Source organism: Pseudogymnoascus verrucosus, assembly GCF_001662655.1.
Source record: "Pseudogymnoascus verrucosus strain UAMH 10579 unplaced genomic scaffold scaffold_20, whole genome shotgun sequence".
NCBI lineage: Eukaryota > Fungi > Ascomycota > Leotiomycetes > Thelebolales > Thelebolaceae > Pseudogymnoascus > Pseudogymnoascus verrucosus.
This window is the reverse complement of record NW_017263671.1, coordinates 236,882-256,522: the sequence shown is the minus strand read 5'-3', so window position 1 is coordinate 256,522 and position 19,641 is coordinate 236,882. Positions and strand designations below refer to the sequence as shown.

Below are 19,641 nucleotides of genomic sequence, written 5' to 3'. Positions count from 1 at the left end.
TTCTCTCGTTCTCTATCTTCCGAGGAAGACAGCGACGGCGACAATGGCAACTCTAACACTTACACGTTCACCTGCGAATGAACGAATCCTTTCTTCGACTGTCCATACAGGTGGGACGCGGAAGATCATTCGAAATAGGAGTGACAACTGAGAAAGCGGATGGTGGGGAGAATGGTCGATGGTGAGAAAAATGGGTGGTGGCGGTGAGAAAACCGCGGCGGTGCGAAGACTCCAACGACAACACCTCATCACGACAACACCACAACGAGAGTAACCACCCCCAACCGCACACCAGCTTCCTTGATTCCAATGTCAGTAGATCCCATCCTTTCTCTGATAACTCCAACAACCGCTCCATGGCTGTGGCATATGGATGGTCGATCTGCGTATGGTGGGATTGTTCCCGGGCTTCAAAACTTCAGAATTTATAGCCAAAAAATGAAGAAACGTATGATTTCCTGGTGGAAATGGGGTGAGGTAGGTGTACGAGCACGTAAATCCATTGTGGAAAATGATATCCACTCAGCATACGGAATCAATGTAGCACAAAAGAAAATACACTTGTATGCATTACTCTATATCTACTCCCCGGTCTATCCACACAACCCCCCTAACGCCTCCAAAAAAAAAACACAAAATGCCGCTCACACACACTTTCCACTCCTGCAGCTCCTCCGCGTTCCAACAAAAAAAAGGAAAAAAAAGGAGCAAAGTAAGGTATGCTACGTCGGCACAATAGTACAAATACTAATATATATGTAAAAGAGACTCAAATATTCGAGATGAGCATAGCCCCGTACCCGACAGTAATGACGACGAGCAGAGTAAGGATAGACGATGGGACACCGCGGCTGATGAAGTGTTTTACTTGTAGGTAGCGTTGGCCTGTTTGGGAGTCTTCCATCATGATGGCAGCTGTCTGTGTGTTAGCCATCATCCATCCACGCGGTACCAACACCAATAGGGGGGATTAAACTTACTCATATTAGGAAACCCACTAGTCGGCAACCCCATAGCAGCACTACACATCAACGCCCCCCCCATAACCAGCAAATTCGGATGCGGATTCTCCATCCCGATCCCCACGCTATGCACAAGGGGCAGGATAATCAGCGCCGCGACCGTGTGACTGATAAACGTCGCCACCACCAGGATCAGAGTCGCGAATACCACGAGGACAGAGTACAGGCTCAGTCCTTCGACGGCGTCGGTGATGGATGCAGCGATGGTATGCAGGAGACCTGATGAATTCACCGCTTTACCCAGGGCAAGACCCCCGGCGGCGAGGATGATGATGGTCCATAGGAAGTTGTTAAAGTCTTCCTTTGTGAGGATGCCGGTGCCGAAGAAGAGGACGAGGGGGATGATGGCAACAACGCCCATATCCCCCAACACATGCTCCAACTGATGACTCACACACCACAAAATAATAGTCGCCAACGTAACCAGCGAAATAAACCACTGAATCCCCGAGAACGGGTCCTTAACCGGCCTAACAGCTACGATAGTCGTGCCCTTCCCCGGCTTGAAACTCGCGAGGAGGAGGACCCAGATGAGTAGGAGGGAGATTACGCCGACGGGGATGGCGATGAAGAACCATATCGCCCACGAGGGCTGCGGGGACATGATGGCGAGTGCGATGATGTTTTGCGGGGAGGCGATGGGGGAGAGCATGCCGCCTACGTTTGAGGCTAAGGCGATACCCAGGATGAGCGCTTTGGACATGTTGGAGTCGGAGGGAAGGTTACGCAGCATGGGCTGGATGATGGAGAAGCACAGGACTGGGGCGGCGACGTTGGAGATCCACATGCTTGCGAAGGCGGCGACGAACATATTCGTCACCAGCACTGTGCGCGGGCGCGTCCCAGCCTTGGAGAGCACGAGGGTAGCGATGCGTTTCGCGATATCGTATTTTGACAACGCGGCGGCGATGGTGAAGCCGCCGAGGAGGAGCATGATGACTGGTGTCCACATAGCGGCGAAGATATAGGCCGCGGCTGGTTTGGCGCCGAGACGGTGGTGGGGAGCGTCGTCGGAGCGGACGACGCGGAGGGTGACGCAAAGGAAGGGGATGAGGAGGGATGTGACGAATAGGGGGATTACTTCTGTGGCCCAGAGGAGGGAGACGAAGACGAGCATTGCGAGGCAGTTTTGTTGCTCTGGGTTGGCCATGATTGGGACGATGAGGAGGAGGATGAAGATGCCGATGATGAGGAGGAGGACGAGCATTGTGCTGCTGAAGAGCCAGGCGGGGTAGTACATGCGTCCCACGGGGGTGTTGATGCCCTTTAGATCCGCGAGTCCCTCGTCGTCGCCCTGGAGGCGCGCGTGGCTCGGGTCAGGGTCCGCGCCGAGGAGGGTGCGGCGGATTCCCATGTTTGCGGCTTGGGCTTTGCGTTCTATGCCGATCATTTCGCGCCAGACTGTGTTGCGTTCCCAGACGACGTGTTCGCGGAGGTGGAGACGGAGTTCTTTTTTGGCGAGGGTGAGGTCGCCCGCTGTGACGACGTCGGCGTAGATGGTTTCCATGCGGCCGATGTTCTCTTCGACGTGCTTGATGGTTGAGGGGCGGAAGACGTAGGAGGGGGCGACGGTTTGGGACATGTATTTCTCGCGGAGGTTGCGGTCGAGGATTTTGTCGTATTTCTTGAGGACTTTGCGGAAGCCGGTTTGGTTGAGCTGGATGAAGGATTTGAGCTCGCATAGTTGGACGTACAGGCTGACGGTGTTCTTCTTCAGCGAGATGCCGGACGAGTAGTACAGCGTGAATGCCTCGTTGGCGTAGTCGTCGTATGCGGCGACGCTGCTGCGCCGGTTCAATTCCGCGGTGGAATTCCACATATCCTCTGCCCCATGCGACCCGTCCACATCAGACGGCGCCGTCATCGACCTCCTAACCTCCGGCTTCTTTCTATGCAGCGCCGTCTCCTCATCATCATCCTCATCGCTATCATCGACATCATCCGTCATCGACCTAGTCGCCGCACTCAACGGCCTGGGATTCCTCACCGTATTCCCCCTGTAGAAGCTGCTAAGCCGTCTCGCGTGTCCGTCATGCACGTCGGATGAACCCTCCATGCCGTTCTCCTGCATCTCGGCATCGTATTCCTCCTGCTGGGAGAGCAGCTCGGAAATCTCGCTGAAGATCTCGAGCTCTTTGATCTGGTAGAAGCTGCTGATCTTCTCGAGCTCGACGTCTAGGGCGCGCGTGAAGATCTGGTCGGGGTCGACGTTGCCGGCGAGGAGGGGAGAGGCCTCGGCGTCGGTGGCTTGGGCATTTTGTTGGTTTTGGTTTTTCTCGAGCTGGTATATTCTGTGTTTGTGGTGTTAGCAATGTCTCTCTCTCACACACCTGGGCTATCCCTCGGGTCCAGGCCCAGATCCTCGTACAGGCTATACTCACAATTTCTTGAGATTGCTGTATGCGATGTAATGGCTACTCCAATCCGGCACCGCATTGAACTGTATACTATGCGAGAACTTCATCTCGAACTCCTCCTCTCGCCTCGCGAGCTTCTCAACCCTCTTAGCAAGCCGTCTCGCCTCTCGGGCCTCGAAGTCGTCGTCGGCGGTGGTGTGTTTTGGGGGATGATTGAAGTCGGTAAGCTCGTACGCATCAGATTGGCCCTCCTTGCTGCTCTGTCCGTTCTTCTCGTTCCTGTTCTTGTTTTCGCTGCTCTGTGTTTGTTTCTCGGTGTTGGTGCGCGCTGATAGAGGAGGGACTATCCCTCCTGTCGCCAGTTTCGCGGTATTGGGGGAGGAAAGAGAGGATCTAGGCTTCGAATCTCGTGTTCCCGCAATCGGGATGTTGCTCTTTTTTCCCAGTCGACGAATCGGCGGGGATTATAGTGTGTATCGTATGGGGAATGGCGGCAATTGGGGGGCGCGCTGGCGTGGGTTTGAGGGAAGTTGAGGATTTGTCGAGAGGAATAAATAAGTGCGTCAGAGGTGCGGGATTGTGTAATTGTACTGGCTGCTGTTTCCTTTCTCGAATCAGACATTGGTCGTGCCTTGGGAGGTTGCGGGCTAGGAGTGGGCTGGGGTTTGAGATACGGGTGTTATGATTCGGTGGATTTGGTGATGGGGAGTTAGTTAGTGGGTTTAGTGATGGTGTTAGTGGATGTTAGTGGTTTTTAGTGATTGTTAGTGGTTGCAGTACACAATTGTGGCCTGGGCGGGGCTGGGCGGGGTCGGTGGGTGATGGTGTGGTGGTTGTCACTCTAAAATGGCCCTACAGGTGCAGATGCACATATTCCGCTGCAGCCACCGCCACCACAACCGCCACCACCACACCACCACACCACCACCCACACACATCACAGCCCAGGGTATAAATCAGCCGCCACCACTACCCCCAACCCCCTATCCCAACTCTTCTTTCCAGCACGTGGGGAGTCTCGTGAGAGGTCCAGGTGCCGTCGAGTCGTCTATATTTATATTTGCTTATTGTTGGAGGATTGTTGGAGGATGGTCTGGACTTGAGAATACATGCAATTGTGATGGATCGAATACACCCCGCATCACTCATGGCATTTCATCTAGGCATCAGTCAGAGCTCCAGAAACGGCTTCATCAGTTTCAACCATCAAGGCTGCAGTTTCCGGAATCTGCCTGCTATGTGCTACCAATATGCAAATCTGTATCCCTATATCTATTGACCCGAAACTCTCCCCTTCAACGCCCCATGAAGCACCACCACGTATCTGGGACAACCAGCATCATGTCGTGCCCCTCTTCAGCCCTCCATCTCCGGATGGGATGAGAAGAATGGGCTCGTGCCGTTCCCCTTCTCCAACGAGATGTGGGGAGTACGCGTGCTCCTTTGCCGCTATTGGCAGGTGGGAGGGTTGACTGCCGGTCTGTTCCGGGGAGGGGTGAAGGGGTGAGACTAACTCGCATCGTGGGCGACCACACCTTGAAGAGCGCAGATCAGATGTGGCCATCTTGATGAGTAGGTCGCTGTATAGTAACTCCCTGCCCTCATCGCCGTGTGAGCCGATATCCCGCTGACTCCAGTTCCTTGCCTCTTCCTGCTAGCTGAGCATACCAGCTCCACCCCCATTCTGTCTCCAGTTCATTCCTTCTTCTTCCAAGCCGCGCATGCCAGCTTCACCACAACCTAACTCCAGTTCATCCCATATTCTTCCTATCCGCGCATACCCCCCCCCCCTACGCCGCCGTAACAACCGCCTCCTTAACCCTCCCCAACCCCTCCTTCCCATAATAATCCATCGGATAAACATCCCCACTCCCCTTCCAATCCTCTTTCTCCCCCAACACAATCAGCGCCTCATACGGCGTCAAAAGCGGTCTCGGAAACGCATACCCCCAATCAATACTCAACCTCGGACACGCAACCTGCACCCAACACTCCACCTCCTCCATCATCGCCAGTTTCCCCGGAAAGATCTCCGAGAGGAGGAGGTAGATGTAGGGAATCCCTCGCTCGGTGAGTTTCTTCTCGATCAAAGACATCGTGTGAGGGTTTCCCTGGCGTCCGAGGGAACCGAGGATTAGACCCCATTTTTTGGCTGATTTAGCGGCGTGGATGGCCGACCGCCGGAGACCGTGCATCTCGGCGTGGTCGTAGAGTTCGCGGGTGAGGCGGCGGGAGTAGGGGTCGTAGCGGTAGGCGTGGATGGAGGGGTTGTGGATCATGGCGCTCTCGAGGTGGAAGCGGCCGTCTCCAAGGTAGAGGATGTAATCCACGCCATCCGCGTCAAGCTTCGGCGACGTGCAGCCGAGGATCTCGCCTTTGCTGAGGGGTGAGATCTGGGGGATCAGGACTTTAAAGCCTGCTGCTTCGAGGGGGGCGCGGACGCCGTGCAGCGTGGCGTTGAACTGGATCGTGCCGACCATTGCGATTGTCTTTCCGGCGGCGAAGTTGCGGGTGATGGTTGCGAGGAGATGCGCGGTGTCGATGGAGATGTCGACGAAGACGTAGAGGGTCTTTATCTTCGTGACGTCCACGGGGATGAGGCAGGAATGGGCGTAGTGAACGAGTAGGTCGCAGCCGAGGGCGCGGGCGGTATAGTCGTCGATGCAGCAGGCGCCGTAGGTGACGTCGCCCATGATGACGGTTTCGATGCCCGGGCAGAACTGGGTGAGGATGTCGGAGATGGTGGTGGCGAAGAGGAGGAGGCCTTCGGGCATTTGGAGGGCGACTTTGGTGGAGCCGTTGGTGCGGATGCGGTGGATGGTTTTGTGGAGTTCGAAGGAGTAGTTGGGGGGGAGGAGGGCGATGGCGGCGTTGATGTCGGGATCGTTGAGGATCTCAGGCGGGACTTGGTTTAGTTGCCGGGGTGTCCGCCGGGGGGTTGCAACTGGGGCGGAGTTAGTTTCTGTATATTCAAAGTTGATAATATAAACTCACCTTGCACCGCAGTCTCAATAGACGTCCCACTCTCCGCACCCTTCGCTGCATTCTCAGCAGCCGCCCGTCTCCCCACAAACCTCTTCTTCGGCTGCCTCTGGACGACAGGCTCCTGGTTTTCTTCGAGATCCGCCGCAATCCCTAGATTTCCTTCCGCTCTATCTTCCTCCATTTCAGCGATTTATATTCGCAAAAGGCGGGGTTGTCGTATCAAAAGTAGTAACTATATTTCATCCGACCCTCCGATCGTCGCCAAAAAGTCATCAACCCCTCCGCAAGGCTAACGACTTTTTGACAAGGCTGCGCTCCGCCGGCTTGCTGCGGCACAATTGGCCCGAGCTTTCCCCGCATAACTACCCCAATGTAACCCGCGGCCAGCTCTGAACCGACGACGACACTGACATAACCTTACACCGTAGAAGAAAACGTCGTCATTTTGAATTATTGAGACATTCGAACAGCAATGGCGTTACTACGACCAACTGTGAGATGCGTGAGGCGACTCAATGCGCGCCAAATGAGAGGGTTTGCCTTTGCTACGACGGCTGATCCGACGCCGCCACCGAGGAATAATCGTGTAAGGATTGTGGAGGTGGGAGCGAGAGATGGGCTGCAGAATGAGAAGAAGACTATATCAACAGATACGAAATTGGATCTCATATCGCGATTAGCAAAGACGGGGTTGAGGGATATTGAGGCTGGTTCCTTCGTATCTCCCAAATGGGTTCCGCAGGTGCGTTCACACATCTACGTCAACTCCTACCGCAAGCTCCAGCTAACAAACTGAACCATTAGATGGCAACATCAAACGAGATCCTCGAAAGCATAATCAAAGAAACCCCCGACTCCAAATACCCCATAAACTACTCCTTCCTCGCCCCCAACATCAAGGGCTTCGAAGCCGCCATGGCAGTCCTCAAAGCCGCAGGCCACACCGCGCGCCCCGACGCCCCCAAAATCGAATTCTCCGTCTTCGCCGCCGCCACCGAGTCCTTCACGCAGAAGAACCTCAACTGCGACATCGCCACCTCCCTCGAGCGGTTCAAGCCCGTCATCCAGGGCGCCAAAGACGCCGGCTACCGCGTGCGCGGATACATCTCCACGGTCCTCGGCTGCCCATTCGAAGGGTACGATGTCGATCCCCATAAAGTCGCTGAGGTGGCTACGGACCTCCTCGAGATGGGTGTTGATGAGATCGCCCTAGGCGACACGACGGGAATGGGTACCGCGCCGCGGACGGCAGAGCTGCTTCGCGCGATGACGGCGGCGGGGATAAGGAATGAGGATATGGCGATGCATTTCCATGATACATTTGGGCAAGCTCTTGTTAACACGGCGGTGTCGCTGGAGCACGGGATTAGGACGTTTGATAGCAGTGTGGGCGGGTTGGGAGGGTGTCCGTATAGTCCGGGGGCGACGGGGAATGTGGCGACGGAGGATATGGTGTATTTCCTTGAGAGCTTGGGGATGGATACGGGGGTGGATTTGGATGCGGTGGCGGATATTGGGGCGTGGATTACGAAGGAGATTGAGAAGCCGAATTCGAGTAGTGTGGGGAAGGCGGTGCTGGGGAGGAGGACGCTGGCTACGTGAGAGGTGTACTGCTGGGCATTGGATGTAAATATAAATATCAAAAAGCAGTCAAGTCTTTGAAGCGTTTGGGGGGTGGTATGGATGCAAGTCTCACTATTGTGCAGCGCCAAGTTAAAGAACCAGCTCAAGATTAAGCATCAGTGTACCCTTTACGCATATATACCGCATATACCCATTATTTCCTTCTATTTTCCAAAATCCCCATATTATTCTCACTCAAGTCTTGCGCCAGACCTCCCACGTCGATCAAATCACGTGACGTGGCTGTAACTCTTGGCGCTCATGTTCCAGCAACCTAGCTTATCGTCCCCAAGGGTTGAGCTCCAACTTCCAAGCTCTCACTCCCCTCTCCTCCCACCACCTCACCCACGCCGCACTCTTGGTAGTGCAGGAGCCCGACACAACTCCCCTCCAGCAAGAACAGCATCTATATAGCCCACACCTCCTCCATCTCCGCCAAACTTCGCAACCATGACGACCGATCCACGCGAGTCGTCATCGTACAACGTTACGCCCAGGATCAGGTACAATACCATCGGTGGTGTTAACGGGCCTCTGGTCATCCTCGAGAGTGTAGGGCTGCAATCAATTGGATGTGGAGGGGATAGAGGGGCTGATGTTGTGGTGTTTTAGGTCAAATTCCCGCAGTACAATGAGATTGTCAACTTGAGGCTTCCGGATGGGACTGTCAGGTCGGGACAGGTCCTTGAGGCTAGAGGTGCGTATTTTCGATGTAGAATAGGGATTTCATGGGGTTGGAGCTAACTGGTTATAGGAACTAGAGCTGTTGTGCAGGTAAGGAGGTCTGGAGCTTGGATCGGCTGAAGTATTGACCCAGATATAGGTGTTCGAAGGCACAACGGGAATCGATGTGAAGAAGGTTTGTTAGCCCCTTCTCTATCTATAATCGAGACACTTTGCTGACTTCACAAAGACTACAGTCGAGTTTACGGGGCAGAGCTTGAAGCTGGGTGTTTCTGAGGACATGCTTGGTCGCATCTTTGATGGATCCGGAAGGGCTATCGACAAGGGACCGAAGGTGTTGGCTGAGGAGTACCTGGACATCAACGGAAGTCCTATTAACCCATACTCTCGTGTAAGTGGCCTTTTCCATGGACCCTTCGCAGTCCCATTCTGACGGTTTTATCTGCAGGTCTACCCTGAAGAGATGATCTCGACGGGTATTTCCGCCATTGACACGATGAACTCGATCGCTCGTGGCCAAAAGATCCCCATCTTCTCTGCTTCCGGTCTCCCACACAACGAAGTCGCAGCTCAAATTTGTCGACAAGCTGGCCTGGTCCAGAAGCAGGGTGTCACAAACAAGGGCGTGCACGATGGCCACGAGGAGAACTTCTCTATCGTCTTCGCAGCTATGGGTGTCAACTTGGAAACTGCCCGTTTCTTCACCCGCGATTTCGAGGAGAACGGCAGCTTGGAGCGTGTCACTCTCTTCCTTAACTTGGCCAACGATCCTACCATTGAGCGTATCATTACGCCTCGTCTTGCCCTGACAACTGCTGAATACTACGCCTACCAGCTCGAGAAGCACGTCTTGGTTATCATGACGGATCTCACTGCATACTGTGACGCTCTTCGTGAGGTTTCCGCAGCTCGTGAGGAAGTTCCAGGTCGTCGTGGTTACCCGGGTTACATGTACACTGATTTGTCGACGATCTACGAGCGCGCCGGACGTGTCCAGGGCCGTAACGGCTCGATCACTCAGATTCCTATCCTCACCATGCCTAACGATGATATCACTCATCCTATCCCCGATTTAACTGGTTACATTACCGAGGGCCAGATCTTCATCGATCGCCAGCTCTACAACCGTGGTGTCTTCCCTCCGATCAACGTCCTGCCATCTCTCTCCCGTCTTATGAAGTCTGCCATTGGCGAGGGCAACACAAGGAAGGATCACGGCGATGTCTCCAACCAGCTGTACGCCAAGTACGCCATCGGCAAGGACGCCATGGCCATGAAGGCCGTCGTTGGTGAAGAGGCGCTGTCGTCCGAGGACAAGCTCTCCCTCGAGTTCCTGGAGAAGTTCGAGCGCACCTTCATCTCGCAGTCGCCGTACGAATCGAGGACTATCTACGAGTCCCTCGACCAGGCGTGGGGTCTGCTTCGCATATACCCCAAGGAGCTGCTGAACCGTATCCCGTCCAAGATCCTGGCGGAGTTCTACCAGAGGTCGGAGCGCAAGACGAAGAAGAGGCAGGGGCAGAAGGATACGAGGGATAACACGGAGGATGCAGCGAAGGCGGGTCAGCAGGAGGAGAACCTGATTGATGCTTGAGCGTGTCGTGACGGTCTTTAGCGTGTTGTGTTGTGTGTCTCTTTGTTAGTAGGATAAGAGGGGTTGCGCATATGATAGACGGTTTAGTGTATGGTTTTGTGAATGCGTATTGATCGTAGGCGGGTGATTGAGATGATTGAGCAAATACCAGATTATTCAATATGGAATTAGATATTGTTTGATTGATATATATTGGTACATATTGGCATGAGTATTATTTATTGCATGTGGTTATTGGTACTTTTAAATAAAGCGCGTTGTAAATTCGATGACAAGGCTGAAATACAGCGCACCCTCAGGGTTGTTACTCACTCAGCCTCGTCCTTGGCGTCTGCGAAGAGTCACCGATTGGATCTCTCGATAAGTTAAATATTCGGGTCGACCTTGAGCAACATTTATTACCTCATCTTTCACAATCCCCATCACAACAACCCAAAGTTGACTGCCTCGAAACTCTCAATCCCCCCACCAAGCTTTACATCTCCCTGCAATTGCTCTGCCTAAGCACGATTGCCCATAGTCCCAATGTCAATGTCTCTGCGTTTATCGGCGAGGAGGGCGGCGGCCGCAAGCCTGAAAATGAGCAATGCCCCGGCTCGGCGCTGTGCGTCACAAGCCGCGGCTGGGGCTTCTGGTTCGAATTTGCCGGAGCAATTGAAGAATGAAATCTTCGTATGTCCCATCTTATGACCTCTATCTGTCTCTACTTTTATCATTCTAACAAAAACCCCCAGAAAGCTGCGCACCTCCCGAACCCGGACCCAGCCGCCGACTCAGCCACCACAACCGTCGTGAACGAGCAAGCCCCGTACATGGTGAAGACCTACGCGCGCCCCGGCCCCATGTTCGTCAAAGGCCAAGGATCCTACCTCTACGACCTCGAGAACAGGAAATACCTCGACTTCACCGCCGGGATCGCCGTCAACGCCCTGGGCCACTGCGACCCGGAGATCAGCGAGCTCATCTACTCGCAGGCCAAGACGCTGATGCATACGTCGAACTTGTATCATAACCCCTGGACGGGCGCGCTGTCGGCGCTGCTGGTGCAGAAGACGCGCGAGTCGGGGAGTATGGAGGGCGTGGAGGCGGTGTTTGTTTGTAATTCTGGGTCGGAGGCTAATGAGGCGGCTATTAAGTTTGCGCGCAAGGCGGGGAAGGTTGCGGATCCGAGCGGGGCGAAGCATGAGATTGTGTCGTTCAATAACTCCTTCCACGGCAGGACGATGGGTTCCCTCTCCGCTACCCCGAATCCAAAGTACCAAGCCCCCTTCGCGCCTATGCTGCCCGGTTTCCGCTACGGGACATACAACGATGTCGCTGGTATTGCCGAGCTCGTGACGCCCAACACTGCTGGTGTGATCGTGGAGCCGATCCAGGGCGAGGGCGGTGTGCACGTCGCCACCCCCGAGTTCCTGGTCGCGCTTGCGAAGCGTTGTAAGGAGGTTGGCGCGGTGCTTATCTACGACGAGATCCAGTGCGGACTCTCCCGCACGGGCACGCTGTGGGCTCACAGCGATTTGCCAACTGAGGCGCACCCGGATATTCTGACGACGGCGAAGGCGCTTGGGAATGGGTTCCCTGTTGGTGCGACGCTGGTTACGGGGGCTGTGGCGGAGAAGATCGCGGTGGGGGATCATGGGACGACGTTTGGTGGAAACCCGTTGGCGTCGAGGTTGGCGCATCATATTGTGTCTCGACTCTCCCAGCCGGAGTTGCAGTCCGCTGTTGCGGCGAAGTCGGCGCTGTTTGTGGGGCATATGAAGAAGTTGCAGGAGAAGTACCCGAAGCTTGTGGGGGAGATTAGGGGGAAGGGATTGCTCCTGGGGCTGCAGCTTGATCGCGATCCGACGCCGATTGTGGCGGCGGCGAGGGAGAGGGGGTTGTTGGTTATTACGGCGGGGACGAATACGTTGAGGTTTGTGCCGCCGTTGACGATTTCGGAGGCGGAGATTGAGGAGGGGTTTGCGGTGCTGGATAAGGTTATGGGGGTTGTTGCTGCGGGGGATAACTGATTATAACAACAGTAGTTTGGCGTCAAAAGTAGATTACTGCATTTTATGGCTTTCGACGGCCTTTCGTGTGGTGTTCAGTGGAGTGGCATCGGTGTATAGAAAAATCTGTACTTTCAATCGAGACTCAATTCTGCGCTACTCCTTTTAAGCAAAAACAATGCAATGATCTTGTTGCCATATGACCGAAGCAATAACCTTTCCCATAAACCTGCAATGCCCATGCAATCTAGAGCCTATAGCCCATCTAACTCATCTCCTCATTATTTTCTTATCAATATACCACCCACGCACACTTCCCTTCCCCAGTAGCCAGCTCCCTCTCAGCCCTCATTCCATTTTTCCTTTCTAACCACCCACCCACCCCTCACTACTAATACACACCACCCCACCAACACTTCACACACTCACTCCTTCGCCTTCCTAATCGGCAACGCCCACCCCGGCGTCATCGGATACAAATGCGGCTTATACGCGGCCCCAAACTCCTTCCGATACCTCTTCTCCCTCCCTACCGCCCACCTCTGCATCCACAACCACGCCACGACGCAGAACCCACCCGTCGCGAAACTGCGCGTCACAAGGAGCACACCGATCCACGAGACGAGCTCAAAGAGGTAGTTCGGGCACGCGACGATGCCGAAGCCGAACCCCTTGGGGATGCCGCGCTTGGTGGTCCCCTTGGGTCGCAGGTTCGCTAGGATGACGTGGGTGTTGAAGTTGGCCAGCTCGCCGAAGAGGTATACCGCCAGTCCAGCAGCGAGGATGTAGGTATCCCTCCCCTCCTCCAGTGGTGCAGCAGCAGCGGCGTTGGGGGCGAAAACCCAGTACGCGATGTTTAGCATGGAGAGCCAGTAGTAGGCCAAGTTCCTGAGGATGTAGGAGGCTGGCATGGTGGCGGCGGAGAAGCGGTGGAGGAAGACGGTCTCGAGCTCGCGCTTGATGAAGTGAAGCACGATTAGGGCGAGGGAGATGGTCTGGACGGTTGAGAAGGGCGTGGCGGGGCCGAAGAGGGCGGTGGGGTAGATATAGGCGCGGAGGGGGTAGGCGAGGAGGAGGGAGAGGAAGATGGGACCGGCGTATTCGACGACGTAGACGGTGCGCCAGGAGACTTGGGGGCCTGGGTGTCGTTAGTCGCTGTGGGCAATAGGACGGGAAGAAGGGAAAGGAGGGGGAGGGGCATACCAAGGTCCTTGACGGCGATGTCGCCGGTGGCTTGCACGCCGGGGTTCTGGGCCAGGATGCTCAGGCGGTCCTTGATGATGCTCTTGGTGGTGGTGTCCACGATGGCGATGCGGTGGTAGTCGCGCATGCCAGTGTGGCGCGCGATGATCCTCTTGGCCTCCTCGACGGTCGTGCCAGCGCCGATTTCAATGTTGGAGGGGAGCTTGCGGATTGGCTTTTTGCCCGCTGCGTATGAGGTCAGTTCAGTTCACATGCACCTCAACAAAATTGTAGTTCTCAAAGAGCATGAGAGCATAAGGGGGAGGGGACGTACCGGGCGTGGTGACCCTCAAAGTCATGGAAGACGCCATCTTGACTGTTTCTCTTCTCTAAACTTCACTTTTATGACTTCCTCTCTTCCCAATTCGGAGTTGTTGTGTGGTCTTGTTGAGGTTTGGTAGGAAGAGAAGGGGCGGGCCGTTTTGTGTGTACCAAGTACAAATTTGGAATCTAGACTGTTGGATGTTACAGTACAGCCAATCAACGTGGAATTCCAAGGCTCAGCCTTGGACGCCTCGGCATAACTCTAATCACAAGGCTGGCCAGGGATAATTATACCACAGGGATTCATGTGAGATTCAATTAAGATCTAAGATTCAAGTACAGTAATAACTTAATTACTTAGAATGGATAACAAGCTTAGATTTTGTCAAAGAAACAGAGAGCAATTCGGTCAGAATAGTTTGCGGGATAACCGCTACAGCATCAACTCCCTTTCGCCCGTTCCACGCTCTGCGCTTTCGCTGGCCTCAAGCATACAAATGTTATTATAGTGACGGCAGCGGCAGACAGGTGAGAACAAGGACAGCGAGCGGTAGTAATAATATAACCAGTGGCAATAGTATAGCGTATTGGGAATACCAAGATGGTGACAAGAATAGCTGGTGACAGCAGACACGTTTTCAAAAACATTCTGCGGGTATCTGAACGCATCCATGGCGTTTCCTCGAAAGAGAGCATTGACTGACTCGATCAATTTTGGTCGTAGGCGTTTCTTTGGTGGGCAGAGCTACGTTTCGGAAACTTGTATATGGACAAACGTCAACATTTATAAGTGAGTGGAGGTGCGTGGGTAGTTCTGATTGACATGATGATCCTCACAGCGGATGCTCTGCCCGGGCTCTTATATAATCTGGGTCTGATTTGACTTTAATTCTTTCCCCTTAGCATCTCAGCATCACCCAAACCCCCCGCTCAATAATTCTCATATATCACATTCCATTCCTCTCCACCCCCCCTACCCCACTTTCCTCTCTCCGCTACCTTCCCCACCACACCCCACCCCCACCAAAGCTATCAAAACCCCAAAGCCCAGTCCAAGCATCGGAGCTACATCCATATAGTATAGTCAGCTATTCCTCCCTCCCCCTCTCATCCATCCCCACCCAGTCAATCCATCCATCCACCCACCCATCCATCCCCGAATATACCATGCTGTTCTCCAGCCCCCTCCACTCCCTCACCACTCCCTCATATCACTCTCCAGCCCTAACCTATATACAATCACTCCTACACAAACGCATAGTACTTCATACAAAAAAAAATGCAATCCCGCCCCTCGGATGCATCATAGAAGAAGAAGTCCAACGAAGACACACAACAAAAAAAAACGCCCCCCATCCGAAATGCAGCGCAGCGCAATGCAACGCAACGCAGCGTGATAATTTTTCTTCATAAGCAGGAGCATCACATCAAGTGGCCTGGCCAACCCGCATTCTTAAAGTATCAGAGGCAGGGAGGGGGTTAATCCAGCGCCTTCCTGAGATCTGTCCAGCGCCGCTGCAGGGTCTCGTGTTGTGCGTTAAGCTGTCCCGTATATTAGCATTCGAAAAACAGCGTAAGGGGGCAGGAAAGGGGAAAAAACAACTCACCTCAGCAAACGCCATCTTCGTCTCCACCAACGTCCCCTCCATCTCCCCCATCTCCTCCTCGAGTCTCGTATTCTCCTCATGCACCTCCAAATTCCTCTTCATCAACCTGTCCATCTCCATCTTCAGGCGCTCCTCCACCTCAGCAGGCTGCCTCTCTACCACCCCCCTGAGCTCCTCCACCTGCCCCTTCAGACTCTCATTCTGGTCCAGCAATTCCTCATTCTCGACCTTCGTGCGGACGAGATCCGTAGCGAGAGCAGCGTGCTCTTGATCATGATTCTGAACGCGCTCTTCGAGACGGCGGACACTGAGGGATAAGGAGGCGTTAGTGGAGCGGAGGAGTTCCAGCTCTGCTTCGCGCTCTTTTTCAGCGCGGGTTTTCTCCTCCCATTCACTGGTGTAGGTCTTCAGCATCTCGGGGGTGATTTTGACGGCGCAGGCGTCGAGGACGAGGGTATCGGCGCGATAGACTTCTTTGTCGATGCTGGCGCCGGAGGAGCCGAAGAAGCCCGATTCGAGGATCGAGCCGGGGGAGGGGGAGGCGTCGATGTAGACGTCGAAGAGGCGGTCTTTGAGGAAGTTGGTTAGGGCGACCATGTCGTTCATGCCCAGGAGGGTAGCAGCGTTCTTCTGCATGAGTACGATCCCGAATTTCAAAATCGCAGCCAGCCCCTCGCTGAGGATGAGATCGTAGATGCGCAGGACTAGCTGGAGGGGGAATCGGTATGCGAAGAGAGTGAGGAACCACTGCGTAGCGTAGAGGTGCGGGGTGACGCCCTTGCGGTGGAGGTGGCAGTAGAGCGCGGGCTCGAGGTCTTCGAGGAGACGCTCGAACTGGTAGAGGTGGCTGTGCAGGCCGGGCATGTCTTGGATGAAGAGGTCGCGGAGGCGGTATTGGTTCATGAGGCGCACGAGGAGGCAGAAGGCTTCTTCTTCAGGGAGGTTGAAGAGGAGGGGCATGGCGAGGAAGTTCATGCCTTGGGCGTAGCCGACGCCTTCGTCGAAGAGGGCGTATGCTTTGCATACTCCGAATAGTCCGTCTTGTAGGCCTGCGCTGACTGCGAACTTTGAGAAGCTTGTCCTCGCGCCCAGATCGCGCTTGATGGCCTTCTCCAGCTTCAGCAACGACGCCGCATCGTCCTTGGCCTTCTTTTTCTTCTCGGCCAAAGCAGCAGCCTGCGCCTTTGCGATATTCTCTGGGTCCCTCTCAGTTGGCGATGGTGACTTCAATCCGCTTCCCGACAGATCAGAGTGCACCGATGACGCCGATGACGCGGTATCCTTGTCTTTTCCACCGTTCGAGAAGGTATTGCTCGCTCCTGCGCTAGAAATGCTCGCCCTATCCTTATCCTGGTCCGTTCCACGCGAGAGCAGGTCTCTATACACCGATTCCAGTTCGTCGTTCTTGCTCTGGGCCAAGACTTGCCACACAACTCCTCGGATCGCAGACGGGATACCGAGGGCGATCGCCTGGTTCAACTCTTCGGGGCTTGTCCTCGCTACTGCTGCTGGGCCCTCGTAGACCACTGACTGCCACAAATCCCAGTCAACTTCTTCGTTGGCAGGTGGTCCAGATGTAACGCCCGCCGCAGTTCCTGGTGCTAATGAAGGGTTGAAAGCCGCCGCATTCGGGGTTGCTGGTAGAGCTTTGTCCTCCGAACCCGTTGGGCTGGTGAGTCCTTGACCAAGGCTCACACGCCCAATCATAGTCTCAATCGGTGTCCCCTCTTCGCCTTCCTCGCCCAACGAAGTAATGCCTGCCTCTTCTCTCATCCTCAGAAGCTTGAATCTATCCCGTAGGCTATTCCTCGATGAGTTCCTAATGCCATTTGGCGACTCGTTCCCCTCATCCAGTTTATTGAGCATGAGGTCTGGGTTGCTATTATTCGTAGCTATCGAAGAGGTCGTGTTTCGGCGGCCTCCAGAGCCGTTCCCAGGAGATGGTACTCTTGGCACAGTGGGTGGTGGTGGTGCCGAACCTCTCGACAACCAGGAAAATGGTCCTGTGAGCTTTCGTGGTGGGGGAACAACAGTTTGTGGCTTGTCCTTTGCTGGAGGTGGTGGCGGAGGTGGTCCCCACGGTACTGATGGCAGTGAGCCTTGGAGGCCCTCGAAGACAGCCTTTGCGGAGGTTCGTGGGGGTAATTCGGGCTTAGTGGTTTCTGCTGTACGTCCAATATGATTAGCAACAGCTCCAATTAACAGCTACTAGGGGCTCGAGTCTGAAAGCCATACCTTTGTCGGTCGATGCGGCTGCTGCGGCAATCTCCTCTCCGTCCAAGCTCACGTTGTCTAGGCTTAAGGTTGAGAGGCGTTCGGTGACAGCTGCGGGAGATCTTGGTTGGCTGCTTGTAGGTGATACGTCGTCTTCCGGGTGCGCCTCTAGAGGAGGTACCACTGGGGCCTCAGAGCCTCCATTTTGATGAGCCGTGTGGGAATTCGTTAAAGAGCGTGTTGAAGTTGTTGGGGACAGAGCCTGGTTGTGATCAATGGGTGTGGTGTCGGCGTCTTCGAAAGTGTCCTGATAGTATCACAGTTAGCCAACTGTCCAGATCAGCAATTCTTTGTCTTTCGTGTCTTACAGTTTCGTGGCCCGAGTCGTCAGATTCAGGCTGTGTATTCTTGACCACCGGCTCAGGGCGCGTATCGCCGTCTCCTTCTGGTGTTGACATTGTAGATGTCGGGTGGTATATGGTTTGTTCCTGTGCTTCTGGCCCGACCTTGTCGTTATCCTGGAGAGTTCAGGTGCTATTCGCGGCCATCAATGGTGAACAGCAGAATGCCCCTCTCTGACGTCTGTCTGTCGGTTGCTGGCTGCAGATTATCACAGGTGTGCACGACAGCAAGTAAAGTTGGAGGTGCGTATGTAGGGAGACGGAGAAACGGTGGCTTCTGGGTGCCTGGGTCGCTGTTTCCCAGTGTCGATCTCGAGTGGGTTTTTTGGTTCCTGGTTCCCCCTCGGAAGGCGATCTTTCTTTATATAATGTGGCCCGATTTGCCGCCGTTTGCCCTGTGCTGTGGCTCCGTTTCCGTTTTGGTATCTATTATGGTCGCCGAAATATTTGGAGCTGTGGTCTGGTTCAGGAGCGAATTGATGGAGGTCTCGCGATCTTGGCAATCTTAATTCTGGATCTGCAGAACAAGGGGACGGATTGGGGAGTTTCTCCAGTTTTGCAGGGCTATTGAAATTGAATCAATTCGATTAATGCAGTGAATAAGGCCACAGTTATTATTCATGCGGTGTGAGTATTATACGTAGGGTTTATGAGAACAGAGAGAGTGAGTATAGAGAGACTATAAACGCTCTACTATTCTCGTACTATATACCATACGTACAAACAGAACAGACGACTGTACTGAGTAACCGTCTCTAATGAACCCCTCCTTCAGCCCCCATCCATGAAGAAAATCCATTAATATCTCTCTATATGATTAGCATAATACTGTTTGTACCTCGATAATGCCCCTGTACGCCGAATACCGTTTGTACACAATCATCTGCACGGCGACATCCAATCTCCAATGATGCGTCTCTGGAAGTCTGAGACTCGACGACGGTTAAGCCACTAAAGTAATACCCGGGAAGCCACGGTGGTATTTCAGCCGTGCGCGTTGTTATTTCTGGCTAATCAACTTGTAACGCGAAACACTGACGCGGGCGCCACTTGGTGGTCCACAGATGTTTCGCGTTTCAGCTGGCCTGAGCGGGGAGAGGATGGGATGGAACTCGTCAGATTCATCGGACTCATAAGGGAATATCTTTTTACTCAGCGAGGAGGGAATGGTACTGGTACAGGTAATTTGTAAGAAAGTTATAAAGCAGTACGTCCAGTTATAACTCATATGGTGCATCAAATATGATAATTACAACTACCACCTGCTGGTTAGCACTCCGTGTCACGTGATATCTGTTGTGCTGATTGTACTGATTGTGATGCTGAAACCACGCCTGAGGTCAGGGTCTATGGTATCTGAGATAACAAAAAAGGTGATATATACCCTTTAGATCGTCTTATTGGATTGGATTATATCCTCTTGATATATTATGATTTGTGAATATTTGTTTTATTTTAAATATGATAGCTGGGTTTTTTGGGTCGCATTTACTATTTTATTTTCTATTATTTCATTTTTATACGTGAAGGTGATAAAATAATATAACAGGCCATTTTTTATATATATACATCCCGAGAACCCTGAATTTAAGACAACTGGTCTGGATAACCATAGAACCATCAAGAAGCACATGCTACACGGCATCCATCGCAATAA

General features: G+C 53.7%; 7 protein-coding genes across 7 annotated transcripts; 3 read left to right on the top strand and 4 right to left on the bottom strand.

The window, feature by feature from the left end:
* Nucleotides 1-556: 556 nt before the first annotated feature.
* Nucleotides 557-4,171, bottom strand: PHO91 (low-affinity phosphate transporter). Its single transcript, XM_018274977.2, has 3 exons — nucleotides 3,404-4,171; nucleotides 981-3,313; nucleotides 557-915 (listed from the first exon to the last, which is right to left on the bottom strand). The coding sequence occupies exons 1-3, from the start codon at nucleotides 3,484-3,486 to the stop codon at nucleotides 770-772; spliced, it is 2,562 nt and encodes an 853-aa protein (XP_018130635.2). The 5' UTR covers nucleotides 3,487-4,171; the 3' UTR covers nucleotides 557-769.
* A 342-nt stretch (nucleotides 4,172-4,513) lies between these two features.
* DPH1 (Diphthamide biosynthesis protein 1) lies at nucleotides 4,514-6,664 on the bottom strand. The gene is made up of 2 exons (XM_018274976.2): nucleotides 6,374-6,664; nucleotides 4,514-6,323 (listed from the first exon to the last, which is right to left on the bottom strand). The coding sequence occupies exons 1-2, from the start codon at nucleotides 6,543-6,545 to the stop codon at nucleotides 5,170-5,172; spliced, it is 1,326 nt and encodes a 441-aa protein (XP_018130634.1). The 5' UTR covers nucleotides 6,546-6,664; the 3' UTR covers nucleotides 4,514-5,169.
* A 7-nt stretch (nucleotides 6,665-6,671) lies between these two features.
* On the top strand, nucleotides 6,672-8,049 carry VE01_05512 (uncharacterized protein). The gene is made up of 2 exons (XM_018274975.2): nucleotides 6,672-7,106; nucleotides 7,169-8,049. The coding sequence occupies exons 1-2, from the start codon at nucleotides 6,837-6,839 to the stop codon at nucleotides 7,964-7,966; spliced, it is 1,068 nt and encodes a 355-aa protein (XP_018130633.1). The 5' UTR covers nucleotides 6,672-6,836; the 3' UTR covers nucleotides 7,967-8,049.
* A 120-nt stretch (nucleotides 8,050-8,169) lies between these two features.
* VMA2 (Vacuolar ATP synthase subunit B) lies at nucleotides 8,170-10,450 on the top strand. The gene is made up of 6 exons (XM_018274974.2): nucleotides 8,170-8,539; nucleotides 8,600-8,684; nucleotides 8,742-8,761; nucleotides 8,811-8,846; nucleotides 8,901-9,062; nucleotides 9,120-10,450. Exons 1-6 carry the CDS (start codon nucleotides 8,438-8,440, stop codon nucleotides 10,263-10,265), a joined length of 1,551 nt encoding a protein of 516 aa, XP_018130632.1. The 5' UTR covers nucleotides 8,170-8,437; the 3' UTR covers nucleotides 10,266-10,450.
* A 221-nt stretch (nucleotides 10,451-10,671) lies between these two features.
* On the top strand, nucleotides 10,672-12,465 carry ARG8 (acetylornithine aminotransferase). The gene is made up of 2 exons (XM_018274973.2): nucleotides 10,672-10,937; nucleotides 11,000-12,465. Exons 1-2 carry the CDS (start codon nucleotides 10,791-10,793, stop codon nucleotides 12,275-12,277), a joined length of 1,425 nt encoding a protein of 474 aa, XP_018130631.1. The 5' UTR covers nucleotides 10,672-10,790; the 3' UTR covers nucleotides 12,278-12,465.
* On the bottom strand, nucleotides 12,373-13,906 carry TSC13 (3-oxo-5a-steroid 4- dehydrogenase). Its single transcript, XM_018274972.2, has 3 exons — nucleotides 13,773-13,906; nucleotides 13,460-13,684; nucleotides 12,373-13,394 (listed from the first exon to the last, which is right to left on the bottom strand). The coding sequence occupies exons 1-3, from the start codon at nucleotides 13,807-13,809 to the stop codon at nucleotides 12,682-12,684; spliced, it is 975 nt and encodes a 324-aa protein (XP_018130640.1). The 5' UTR covers nucleotides 13,810-13,906; the 3' UTR covers nucleotides 12,373-12,681.
* A 1,011-nt stretch (nucleotides 13,907-14,917) lies between these two features.
* Nucleotides 14,918-18,662, bottom strand: GYP5 (GTPase-activating protein). Its single transcript, XM_018274971.2, has 4 exons — nucleotides 17,952-18,662; nucleotides 17,605-17,890; nucleotides 15,370-17,534; nucleotides 14,918-15,304 (listed from the first exon to the last, which is right to left on the bottom strand). Exons 1-4 carry the CDS (start codon nucleotides 18,039-18,041, stop codon nucleotides 15,242-15,244), a joined length of 2,604 nt encoding a protein of 867 aa, XP_018130641.1. The 5' UTR covers nucleotides 18,042-18,662; the 3' UTR covers nucleotides 14,918-15,241.
* Between the last annotated feature and the right edge of the window lie 979 nt (nucleotides 18,663-19,641).